General features: G+C 33.3%; 2 protein-coding genes across 2 annotated transcripts; one reads left to right on the plus strand and one right to left on the minus strand.

Moving 5' to 3' along the window:
• The first annotated feature begins 2,468 nt into the window (after positions 1–2,468).
• Positions 2,469–6,986, plus strand: LOC102584585 (uncharacterized). Its single transcript, XM_006344259.2, has 4 exons — positions 2,469–2,500; positions 3,252–3,356; positions 4,165–4,242; positions 4,393–6,986. The coding sequence occupies exons 1-4, from the start codon at positions 2,489–2,491 to the stop codon at positions 6,775–6,777; spliced, it is 2,580 nt and encodes an 859-aa protein (XP_006344321.1). The 5' UTR covers positions 2,469–2,488; the 3' UTR covers positions 6,778–6,986.
• Positions 6,987–7,517: 531 nt separating this feature from the next.
• On the minus strand, positions 7,518–10,278 carry LOC102599244 (probable histone chaperone ASF1A). The gene is made up of 3 exons (XM_006344139.2): positions 10,141–10,278; positions 8,255–8,370; positions 7,518–8,175 (listed from the first exon to the last, which is right to left on the minus strand). The coding sequence occupies exons 1-3, from the start codon at positions 10,247–10,249 to the stop codon at positions 7,816–7,818; spliced, it is 585 nt and encodes a 194-aa protein (XP_006344201.1). The 5' UTR covers positions 10,250–10,278; the 3' UTR covers positions 7,518–7,815.
• Between the last annotated feature and the right edge of the window lie 3,201 nt (positions 10,279–13,479).

The following is a 13,479-nucleotide window of genomic DNA, read 5'->3' on the forward strand; positions in this document are numbered from 1 at the left end:
TATGAATAAAATATCTTAAGTTGAAACAAAATAATATCATAATTTAAATAAATAAAAATAGCATGAATTGATGTTGTGGACCACTGGAACTAGGTTATAGACTTAGAGCACCCCTTCTTAATTTGAGGAAATTACAAAAACATGACACAAATAGGTTTCCACCTAAAATGCCAAAATTTGAATCATGTTATAGGTGTAGCAGCAAAATTGTTGCTTCTTATTGAGTAAATTTTCTGAACAATTATCTATGTTATAAGAAGCAGTTACATGGTATATAAAGGTTAAATTTTAATTTGATAAATATATATATATATATATATTCGTATTGATATTTTTTGACACAAGTTAAAAATTTAGTAAAAATGGTTAAGTTATTGTGAAAAAATCCTTGAAATTACGTATTCTAGCAATTATTGACACCCCTTAATGATAATCCTGCATCCGCAGATGACTTGTCTATCTAAGTTATGTGTTTGTAATGGGGCTTTTTCAATATATTTTTTTCTCTTTATTTATTTGTTTTACTTTTTTTAATCTTTTTATATATTTAAAAATTATATTAAAAGTATTATAAATTGTAATAATTAATATTAGCAACTTGAAATATTTGATTATATATTAAAAACTATGTAAAAGGACTATAACTTACAATATAACAATTTAAATTATTTTTAAAATATAAAAAAATATCCGACTCTCGAAATTTCATTAGTGCCACATAAATTGAGGCATGGGGGATAATATATATTTTTTGGAAAATCGCGTTAAAAATACTATAACTCACAGTAATTAATACTTTAAAAATATTTAAAAATCATACAAAATATTTGATTGTCTCTTCAAATTCCATTTGTGTCACATAATAGGAACAAAGGGAGAGACACATATTATTTGAAAATAGCATAAAAGTTACTATAAATTACAACAATTTAATACTTCAAATATTTTTAAAAACATATAAAAATTGAATTGACGTTTCAAATCTAATTTATATCAATTAAATCAGAACAATGAAAACAACATATTTTGAGCTAATATTAACACACTCTTATATCTAGTTTTTATATTAAAAAAAATGAGAGAGAGAAAAAAGGTGTGGCCAGAAGAAGTTTTTAAAAACTGTAACTATAATTCCATACACTAATCACTATTTTATTTAATACCATTAATTATTAATTACTTAAAAATAATGGTAAGTAACAACCAATTACACTGGTTGAGTGGTTGTGAAGAAAAATCACTGTCGTAGTTATAATAATTTAAATTTAAATGTCATTTTAAATTGTAACAGAATGGTTAGGATCCTTACTTTTTATTAAATATCTTAGATTTAAGTCTTAAATATGTAAAATGGCTTATTAGAAGAATCGCTCTAAAAATATCATACAAAGCGTGCAATCAAATTGTGCCCCATTGGACCTAAGTTCCTTTAGGAAAAAATTATGCCTCTTTTACCTCATATATCTATGAGTTCTGAAATTGAGTTTTTGTCTCGCTCAATATAAGACCTACATGAATTAAGTTAAGTTTTTTACGGTTTTACGATCAGAGGCGTATCTAGAGGGGGTGCCGTGGGTTCACGTGAACCCATGCTCCCCTCTCTAGATCATATATAGTAGTGTCATATTTTAAAAAAAATATTTAAATATAGATATGTGAACCCATGTTCAAAGTATCATATAATAATACGATGATGATGATTGGGTGCACCTATCTATGTGAGGATAGAAATTTAAATTTTATATCTATGTTGTCTTTTTGAGTAACACCTCTTCAAGTGGTTCTCAGTTATACTTTTGACATTTCAACTAATTTTGCTTTTTTTTCCCCTTTAATCTTTCAAAATTTTCAAGTGTGTTACATTGCAAATTCCTAAAAAATTTAGCACTGTAAATTTTTATATAATTAAATCAAATGTGTATATTAAAATTTAAAACTAGTAGTATTATATATTTTGGACCTATAAGTTTTAAAATTTAATGGTTCATATTAATAATCAAAAAGTCAAATCGATCAAATTTATATTTAAGATACATTTTTTCATAATCGTGCACCCATCTAGCCGAAATCCTGGATACGCCTCTGTTTACGATATATGTTTCATTGGAATTACACGGCATAACTTATGATATATTGTGATACGAAAATATAAATATATATTGAATAAAAATTATTTATTATTTTATTGTTAGTAATACCGTCGCACATATTTTTTCCCCTTAATATAATAAGGGCAAAAATTAAAAACTACACCCAAAATAGGGATATTTGTGCCAATGACCTATGCGAGTACTAGATACCGGGTAAAAATTCAAAAAAAAACTTATATTCTTTTCTTTTTTAAAATAAAATAAATTTCAAATGGTATAAACAAATGTTTGGAAGCGGTTATAATTAGCCAGCAAACAAACCGCTTTGTCAATTTTTCAGGAGTAGGCGCGAACACCAAAATTTTGCAGTTTTTTTTATTTTTTATCTGTTTAAATTTATGGAGAATAAGGTATTTATTTATTTATTGTTCCATTTTTTAAACAATTTGAACAGAAAACAAATTGGAATCTGTTCAAATGTATGCTTTGAAAAAATAAATTTGTCTATATTGTGTGATTAAAATCATGAAATTTCAGGGAATTTTGGGTTTGTAATTTTGATTTTTCAGTCACTGAGTATCACAAAGTTATGTTATCACTGGATAGTCTCAACATTTGGCTATTGTTTGGTCGTAAATTTTGATGTTGAAACTTGAAACTGAGTTTTTATAGTTGCGATTTTTGGAATTCGAAGTTGTTTCGGGGAAAAAAATTGAAATTTTGTTAGTGGAAGTCTCAAAAACACGCAAAGTTGTGATTTTTGGGGAAAATATTGAAGTTTTGTGGGTGGAAGTCCCAAAAACCCAAAATCTGGCAAAGTTGTGATTTTTTTAATTTGAAGTTATTTTGAAAAAATGATTTGATGTTTTGTGAGTGAAAGTCGAGAAAATCTAAAAGTTGGTCTGAGTTCTTTTGGGGGAATTGGAAGATCAAATTTCATGATCAGACAGATATTTGAAGTTAAATTTTCAAAATCTATGATCAAACGCTAGCTTGAAGTTGGTGAATAACTAAATGGCACACTTTGACTAGAACCTATATTTTAGTATATTCTTGAAAAAAATTCTCGTAAAGTAATTTTCGATCTTTTTAGGTAGTTGTAGCAGTGTAGTTGTGTAATCTCACACTGATTTTTACTGACTTTTCTTGTTTGTCAACCAGGATATGGACCTTGACAACATAAAATCAAACCTTCTTGCTTTAAGGCAATTGTATGGTCTATTGCGAAATGACAGAGACGGTGTTTCAAACTTGAACTCTGATGGTGTAAGTTTCTTATTTGTGCTTATTTATATGGCCATACTCGTAATAGGCTTAAGTCGACAAGGGTCTACTGGACCTATGAGGTAGAGGTAAAGTTTGCATACATTCTCTAGACGCACTTTGTGGGACTACACTGACTATGTTGTTGTTGTACTCGTAATAGGCTTTAGTTTGTATGAGGGCTAATGGTGGGACTTACGAGTCAAATGGAGGTTCAATAATTTAAATTCCTACCATAGCTTTGTTTTTTTGTTTGCTTTGTGGATTTCAGTTTCTTGGTTTTGGGGGAGAAGGGGTTTAAAGGGGTTGAGATGAAAAAAGTTTGATGTTATGAACTTCGTTTGGCCTTAAGCTTTTATTACTGTGACAAAGTAATTACTTTTACCTTGTCTTTGGCTTCACTAATGTCGTGGAGCAACAATAAAATTGTCTATGTGTGACCTAAATGTCATATGTTCGAGCACTGGAATCGGTCATTGATGGTTGTGTTAGGGGTAGGTTGTGTACATCATACTCTTGAGTTGCAGCATTTCCACGTAGCCTGCATGAACGCAGGTTGTTTTGTGCACCGGGCTGTTCTTTTTTTAGAAGAAGCATACCAGGGTGGTTGGGATTATATTTAAGTGGTAGACTGGCCAAATTTTCTTTTCTAAATTTAGGTGGTGTTGTGTTCTATGTCTGGTATCTGGCCTGTTTGATGGTCGGGATAGCAATCTTGGAGTAATATATCTCCTTTGTTTCATCTTATATACGCCTGTCTAGGACTCTTAACGCCTATTTCCGACAGTATTTGTTTTTTTTCTTCAAACAGTTGGACCATGAAGCGCGACTCATGTTAAAGAATTTACTCGATACAACAACGAATGATGTTCTTAAGGCTCATTCTGAGGTACATGTCTGGTTCTTTTTATCTCTTGTGCAATAAAATTGGCCTTTTGTTAGTAATACCAGTGGTAAAAAATTTCTCTGCTTACTGAGGGAACTTTTATTGTTAGATCTTCGTTATTTAGACTTATCGTATCGTTCCTACTGCCCACAGATCATAGCACATCAGGCGCATGTGCACAACTTACCTCAGCCTCAACATCTGGTTGACATGGTGAAGCAACGTCCTCTTGCTTTATTAGACATGTCAAAATCTTCAGCTGTTATTCAAAGTTGTGGAAATGAGCCAGTTGTCATGGAGGAATCCACCTTATCGAAAGAGAAGCAGGAATCTATCGTTCCAGTTACTCAGACAGCTGGTGTGCAGCGTCCAAAATTTAGATTCAGTGCAAGTGAAACTGGAAAGAAAAGAAAGTTTTGCAGAATCTGTCAGCGCCCAAAATTTGAAAAGCCATTTGTTCCTTGTATAAACACTAAATCTTCTGAAATAGAAGCTTCACATTCTACAAAGGCCGTGGCGTTGCAAGAACAGCAGAATAGTCTATTCGGCAGTTTTTCTCGGGATATTCAACAAGAAGCATTGCAATCAGTAAGCACTGAAAGTAGAAAGCCGAAAGAAGTGCTCGATCTCCATTGCATATCAAGCGGTGCAGAAACTGTGGCTTCCTTATCAGACAGACCAGCTAATGATCTTACACAATCCGTGCATAACTTTTCTGGTCTGATAAGATCGGTACCTGATCAGAACCATGATCATCTCTCAACCGATGATGTCATTAAACAACTCGAATTGCGCATTTCAGCTTTGCAGATGGATGCTGAGGACCTTGTTCTTGCTGATAGACATGCAGCTGACCATAACTTCAAACCGATAACTAACTTTGTGCCACAAGTAGAGTTAGCTAGTCCCATCAAGAAGATAGAGGGAGTTGTCGTGAATGATAAACTTGACTCACTACAGCTAGTGATTACTCAATACAGTCAAGAACCTAAAGGCGCATCAAGTTCATTGTATCCGGGATATACTATTCCATCAATCAGAATATCAAATATTTCAGCAGATCAATCGCCGCCTCCTGAGTCAAGTAGTTTCCAGTCAAATCAGTTGAGACAACAACAGATAGTAGCAAGCATTGTCCCTGCTGAGCATTGTGATATGTCTACAGAGCTAGACTTAGTTGAAGAGCATCCGTGGCAGACACAGAGAGGAAACATAATTAATAATCAGAGCATCCAGTCCGTTGTTGACAAATTTGAGCCGTTGGGGCAATTAAAGAATCAAAATAATAGTACTTCAAGACAGAATCCTTATGCTGCTTTGCCTGCGATGTTGGTCAACGAGAACCTGAACCAAAACCAAATGCCTTCAAACGAGAAAATTGGGCAGCTAGGAAAATTGAATGTCAGGCTGCCTGCAGCAGATATTTCGAGAAACAACATAGGCACTAGCAAGCTAACTCGGTCCGGTACTAATGAGAGCAGAATGGATTCACCTTATTCAGAGCATTCAATAATGAGGCGATCAGCATTGAATCACAAGTTAGGTCAATTCAAACCATCCAGGAGCTCTTATGCAAACTTGGACCAGAATTCTAGTAAATATCCGAAGAATAGGAATCGCATGAAACAACTGAGAAGAAGGCATTTGCATGAACAGGAATCAGAGGTTTCACATTCAAGCTCACCCTACTCTTCCAGCTCGACAGATTTGCAGCAGACAAGCACTTACAGTAGTGACAAAGATGATTCCTTGCCAAGGCAGGCTCTATCCAAGACACAGTATTCAGATGAAACAAGCAGCTATGGAGAAGATGAATCATATCCTCGAAGAGATAGTAGTCAAACTGATTATACGGTCAGCTCAAGCGGCAGTGGCCGTGAGGGTAACTCATCCCCAATTAGTAGTGAAAGGCCTCATGAAAGCAAGGGGGAGAGATCCTCATCACTTGATCCTTCAGGGTCTGACCATCTTGAAGAACTCTCGTACTACTCAGCAGATTCTTCATCAAGGAGGTCAAGTCCTGCACGTGCCTACAAGTCTGCTAACTCGAAAAAATCAAAGAAACATAACGGGAGGTGGAAGAAATTGAAAGACAAGCTAGCAATAGTTTTTCACCATCACCACCACCACCATCACCATCATGGTAAGGATGATAAAGCTGAGGAGAAAAAAACATCTTTGTTGAGGCAGAGAGGGAAAAGGTTCCCCAGTCACTATTCATCAAGCAAGGATGAAACATATGGAGAAAAGGCTTTGGAAAAGTTTGGGAAGTCAGCAATCGACAAGCAAGCTGGAAAAAAGCCGAAGGGGGACCAATTCCATACCCTTGCTCGGGGGCTGATGCAACATATCCAGCATTCAAAGAAGTCGAAACATAGCAGCAGTAGACCAGTAGACAAAGAACAACATAGCAATAAGAAGGTGATAAACAAATTTCGTTGGTGGCAACTACTAAGGCATCACAGAGGTATGAATAAATCACCCGCCATGCTAGGATCCGCCAATAAGAAACACCATCAAAAGCTTTTTCCAAGATGAAGTAAGGCATCTGAAATTGCCACTTTGTTTACTTATGAAAAAAGAGAAAGTTCTTGATCTCACACCAATATTGCTGGAAATTCAAAGTGCCAACGACTAATATCACTGTTTATTACTCATTTCAAGGAGCATATTCAGAATTGCTTTTATTAATAAGATTACGACTTGTTTTAACATAGTATTCTATAAAATCTATATAATTTGTTGAAGCATTACACATTGGTACATATCTTAGCACCTAGATAAGGAAAGTAACGTAGTTTCCTTGAAGTTCTGCTACATGGTTTCTTTCCTTCACAGCTTTCTTTTCGTCTAATCTTGAAATGTGCTTGCAATTGTGAATACTTTTGGTTTCTTCTTTCCGTACTCCGTAGTTCTTCCTTTTTTAAAAATACATAGAAAGATCAACTTGGATAAGTTTTTATTAGTGATACCTCCCATGGTAAATGGGGAGATCTGTGAACTTCTTAGCAGAAAAAGGGTGACATACAACGTTTCTTCTTATAGAACTCGCAAGAGTTGTCTAGTTTGACATATCTGTTGGTGTAACTTAGTAATGAACAACAATCACAACTTCTCTGACAAAAGTCTGCTTCTGTAAATGTTCCATAACTACCAAGTTTTTGACTCCATGGTTTCCTTTTGGACATCTAGGATTGAACGTCAAGCCAAGTCCAAGCCAGTTAATATAAACAAAGATAAACAAGAACAAAGCACAAAATGGAAGTTCAAGCACCAAATAAGAGACTGGAATAGCATCTAGTATAACAATCAAAGATAAAACGTTTGCAGAAATCACATGTAACTCAATACTGGATTACAAATCAACATTTGGTTTGAGAATCACTTGTCTCGGCTAGATATGACTATAGCAGATACAACAATCGATGTGTACATGTTGAGGCAGAAATTAAAAATATACCATCAACACTCAAGATTTGTAGATTATAACAAGATGGCACAATACATCATTGAAATATCAAACTCTGAAGGGAGAATTTTTTGACAGCCAAAGCAGTTTGTCTTGCTTGTTGTTTCTCAAGTTTGAGGACACTGCTCATTACATTGCTTGGGTGAAGAAACAGGTTCTTCTCCAAGCACCTTTTCTTCTGTTGCATTGTCAGGAGGAGGAGCTTGTTCTCCATCTTCATTGTTTTCTGGATGGAAATTAATGGGGAATTTTGTGACTCGAGGTTTGTCAACCAAAATATTCCTCTGGATCCTATCAACCAAAACCTTCTGAGGCGGTTCTTCTTTTAGTTGTTCATCATCATAATCATTGTTCACATAGTATCCTACTCGAATAAATTCTTGACCCACGTAAGAGCATGTTAATAGCAATACTGTGACACCAATAATATCTTCTTCACGAATTTTGGATGGTTCAGGGGGATCAGCCTGCAAATTGGTTTCAGCATAAGTCTCAATCTCTAGCACAATTAAGTGAGATTGAAAAGTTAAAAAGAGTATTCGTTACCTGAAGCACAAAACGATATTTCCCAACATTTACAGGTCCAACAAAAACACTTTCTAGTTGTTGGTCATAAGTATCATCCTCAGCAGATCCCACATAAGTCAGCTTCCACTCTAAATCTGAAACAAATGAAATGGTCAGAAGGTAGAGTTGATACTTCTGATTTCTGAAGGGAAATCCTATTTGCGAAATTCACATACTCAACTAATTTAACCTTAAAGAATTTCAATCGTTCAGACGAGATGAACCATGATGCAAGACAGAAAGTTTCAGCAACAACTTAAGTTACATGAAGTCATGAATAGTCTATGACAACTAGGACAAATAAAAGAGCACAAGGAAAAGGAAACTGTTTGAATAGTGACCATAACAAAAAGAAATACAGTTCAAGAAAATTACTGATCCCAAGGGGGTTCTCTTTGGGGATTGCTTAATTTTAGATCCTTTCTAAAAGTCCTAACCAATAACCATTGAGGGTTGAGACAAATCACAAGATGCTGGAAAAATTATAAATAGTTGACACTTAACACAAGGGGGTAATCACTAATCAGAGCATTAGATGATTTATTTATTTTCTTGTAAGGTAAAAGTATTTTATTCATAGATATGGTTGAGCTGGTCGCATATAAAGGATATACCAAAAGGTAAAGAATCTACAAAATCCACCCATTCTTATATACAATAAGGAACTTTAGAGGTGCACCAAAAGAAGATAAGTGAGCAGAGGCTACTCCTCACCTGAGTAAAACTTGACTCTACCCCCTCAAATGCTCTCTTATTTCTCTTTTCTAAATAACCCACATCAGAGCGTTAGATAATAGGAGAAAGTATTAGAGGGAACATTCTTTTGAGTGGGATTCTCAAGATAAAGTAGACTACTCAACTCATGCACTAATGCTTCAGGAAGAGAATGAGTATTGATGCAGGTAGTGTCACAAAAGCTAAAGTAAGATCTTACCAATTTTACTCTAACCTTGTTCCACACAACTATATAAGCTATTCTGATATTTAGAGTTTCGATATAGATTAAGTTGTGGAAGTGGACAAGTCTTTTTGTCTTATTCACATAACTATAGGGAAATATTAGCAACAGGTAACAGAAATGAACCCTTCCCACAACCATTACTTGCAGTATATTCTTGGAAACTGACTTAGAAACAAAAGGATTTCTCAACAAAGCAAGTGAAATTGAGTTCAAAACTGATATGCTATGAGAACAACAACTATATAGCAGCACCTCCACTCAATTTCCTATACAACTTGGAATTCTATAGGTGCACCAAAAGAAGGACCAAAGGCTACTCCTCAGTTGAAAAAAATTCAACTCTACCCACTGTCCCATTTGATTGAGGCCTCGTATTTCATTTACATATCTATTTGTATCTTTTCAGTTACCGGTGCATGCTTGCACAACTACAAAGTGGGATCTGAGAAGGACAAAGTGTGCATAGACTTTATACCTAACTCAGTGATAGAGATGAATCACAATTATTTTTTCTAACATAGCACAAGTAGCAGTGTAATAAACATTTACTTAACTTAATAACATCATTTCATGAAAACTTTAACCCGCTAAAAATAATCAATCAAGTTCCAAAAATTCAATGATAAATAGGAATTGACATCTCGATAATCTCATTTCCTCTTCTCAAATAACAAATTTAAATCACTTCGCAACAGAGAAATAATCAAATTGAATACTTTTCCCTCCTAACTAGGCTCCAAACTTAACAAACCTGCTCTGAATTCTGACTTCGAAAGTTCAACTAAAAACGCATTTACAACTATATCACCGCTGCTACTGCAAACTATTTGCTTAATTTTTCCCCAAAAACAAACAATTTTGACATCAAAAAGGAAATAAAACGACAGAAGAACGAAAATTTTACCGTCTTTAAGAGCATCGAGGCACTCATACGAGATCTCAAACTGGAAAGGACTGAGAAACGGTGCCGGATTATCCAGTACGGCGACGTTCGTAATGTTGACGGCGCTCATCTCTCTAGAAAATTCTCCGAATCTGAAACCCTAATCGAAAACCCGCCAAATCGTACTAGAAAATTGGTATAAATAGCAATTTCAAAAATAGCGGGAGTTTTTTGAATTTTCATAAAAAGCCGCGAAAATATATTAAAATTTTGTTTTAATTATTGCATATATGATATACCTCCCTTTATTTTTTATATTTGTTTTTTCTTAATTATTAAATTTGTTTTATTTAATCCATCAAGTTACTTAACAAATAAAAAGATAAAAATGAAAATAATATACTAGTTTTAAAATTCTACTTCAAAATTATTTTTATTCATATGCAATCTTCTTTCTAATACACACATTATTATAATATGTTAAATTGTATAAATAATTATTTTTTATATTATGGTGTTTATAACTTATAAATCTATCCCACTAATGTAAACATTTGAGAAATTCTACATCTCTTTATGGCTTGAAATAATGTTATTGAATTTTTGTGTTTAAGGGTGTAGCTTAGTAATCAATAAAGTAGATGATTAGTCATAAAGTATTAAATTCAAATATTAGTGAATATAAAAATACGCACATTATTTCTTTTGATATGTCTAAGCTTTAGTGAATAAAGACTAGGGGAAAATAAGCAAATAAACCCATAAAAGTAAAATAATTACAAACATATACCCATTTACATTCATATTCACTAAATAATTACACTATATACCCCTTTACTAATTTCGCTTAACTGATACTAAATCAGTATCATATACTGTATTGGTATCATTAAGGCTGATAATTTCGCTAAATTGATACTAAATCATTATATATATATTGTATTGGTATCATTAAGGTATATCATATATATATACTCTTATAGTATCATTGACAAATGAGTAATTTTTTAACAAGAAATCTTAATGATACCACAATAATATACATATATACTCTTATAATATCATTAACTAATAAGTAATTTCTAAACAAGAAACAATAATGATACCAAGACTATCTGATATTTATGTTGATATAAAATGATAAATATTCGATGAATTTAATTGAAATATACACGAGTTGGGCTAGCCCAGTCTTTTTTCCCACTATATTGAAGTAATTGCAAAAACGAGTGCACCACAGTCAAATTAATATATTTATATTTCTCTAGCATATAAAAATGCCAGTCTTTTTCCACTACATATAAATTGACAAGTCATTGCAAAAGTCAAGTTGACCAAGTCATATACATATATACTAAAATTTTAATAAACATTATAGTGTATCAAGTTCATAATTTTAATTCATTGATAAGAACCTAAAAATTGAACTAGTCATATTAAGATCCTAAATCTGTTTTTGACCATAATATTTGGCTAAATGAACCTAACGATAATCTTACCAAGATGTAATATTATTCGTTTTGAGTCAAACTCGAACGATTTCCCCAACAAGTCTTACATCTTTAAGAATATTGTCATACATTTTATACGTAGTTTCCTTTTCCTTTCAATGTACATGATTTTTTGTTTGCACCCCCCACCTCCCCTTTTAATTATGTGTCACCCCAAATTATTTGAGCATTTATAACCATCTATGTCATACACTTCTCTCTGTGTTGAATAAAGATAGTAAAATGGCCTACTAGTCAGCAAAGACAGCGAGTCGGGCCCCATGCTATTTTCGTACTCGCCTCACTGATTAGTAACTCCAATACAAGTCTCGATACATCCTACATCTTATATTTAGTAGGCGTTTGGCCATGCGATATCATATCACGATATGGTATCGTGAGATGAAATCAGTGTTTGGACATGCGATTTTACGCTGATTTCATCTCATGATTCCATATCATTTATATTTTATTTATGAATAATATATAAATAATTATAAAATTTATATATATGTTTTTTTTGTGCGGTTTGATTATTTTTGAAGGTTATTTTTTAGTAAAATCAAAACCAAATCAAATAGTATCGATTTTCAAAATTTAAAACCAAACCTAACCAAAACCAAATATCAGATTTTTTAAAATCGGTTTGGTTCAGATTACCGTTCGATTTGAGTTTTTAACCATAACCATGAACAACCCTAATGATATACAATACAATCAGAGGCGGAGCTAGGTGGGGGTTCGTGGATTCGGACGAATCCACTAACTTTTTCATAGGCCCTATATTTGTATTGGAAAATTAAATAAATATATATGTATATTAATTTATAAGCCCCCTAAAAAATTGATTGACAACTCAGTGGTAAGGAAGGAGCGATGAAAATATTGTTCACACTAGTATTGTGGATTAAAACCCACTATCAACAAAAGTCTTTGTTTTAAAGAAAACATGTTTTACAATATTTTTCTTTTATGTACTAAAATTTAAACCCCAAACTCTTAATTTTGGGTTTGCCTTTGAATACAATGGTCATATGATCCTGTGGCTATACACCAGCTCCATCGAGTAGATGATCACGTCCAAAACTAATCCCAAAAAGGATAAGCGTTATTTGTAATTATAAAATTCGTTTTTTGTGATTGGAGTCGATCCATGAACTGGCAAAGTTTTTTTTTGGCATAATACATAAATATGACCCTTAACTTGACATCAGCACTGGCAATTATGACCTTTAACTTTGGATGTGCACAAGTAAACACTTAAACTTGTATAAAATTGAACAAATAGACACATCCGTCCTACATGGCACCCTACATGGAGATTGTGTGTCCTACGTGGCGTCCTACATGTATTATGGCATGTAGGACACGTGTGTCTATTTATTCAATTTTATACAAGTTTAAGTGACTACTTGTGCATACTCAAATTTGGAGGGCATAGTTATCCGTTGAACCCAAGTTAATGATCATGTTTATGTATTATGCCGAACTAGTATTATGCCAACTTCACACTTCTTAACTCAAAAATCAAACTTGACATAGTCTACCATTCATATTGAATTCTCTCAACAAACTTCTAATTTTTCTACTACTTCAACACTTAGAACATATATTGAAGATCTTAAAAGCTAAAACCCCTCAAGAAAACAGAACAATAGCACTATACTCAAATAAAAAAAAATGAACTACCATCCCTTTTTGATTCTGCTACTTCTTGTTTTTGTCACCAATCTTGAAGTTGGTTTTCACTAAAACTCATCATTCCAATACAACTTGTTCTGAAAATGACCAAAAAGCTCTGATTGAATTCAAGAATGGCCTAATCGATAACTCGAATCGTTTGTCATCATGGACAGGACAAAATTGTTGC

The sequence above is a fragment of the Solanum tuberosum genome, unplaced genomic scaffold (genome assembly GCF_000226075.1).
Source record: "Solanum tuberosum cultivar DM 1-3 516 R44 unplaced genomic scaffold, SolTub_3.0 scf00051, whole genome shotgun sequence".
NCBI classification, from domain to species: domain Eukaryota; kingdom Viridiplantae; phylum Streptophyta; class Magnoliopsida; order Solanales; family Solanaceae; genus Solanum; species Solanum tuberosum.

Coding starts and splice junctions, on each gene's coding strand:
- LOC102599244 (XM_006344139.2), bottom strand. CDS start 10,249: ATGAGCGCCGTCAACATTACGAACGTCGCCGTACTGGATAATCCGGCA. Junction 8,371..10,140: donor CCTCGATGCTCTTAAAGACG/GTAAAATTTTCG, acceptor CATTTGTTTCAG/ATTTAGAGTGGAAGCTGACT. Junction 8,176..8,254: donor AATATCGTTTTGTGCTTCAG/GTAACGAATACT, acceptor ACCAATTTGCAG/GCTGATCCCCCTGAACCATC.
- LOC102584585 (XM_006344259.2), top strand. Junction 3,357..4,164: donor CAAACTTGAACTCTGATGGT/GTAAGTTTCTTA, acceptor TTCTTCAAACAG/TTGGACCATGAAGCGCGACT. Junction 4,243..4,392: donor TTCTTAAGGCTCATTCTGAG/GTACATGTCTGG, acceptor TACTGCCCACAG/ATCATAGCACATCAGGCGCA.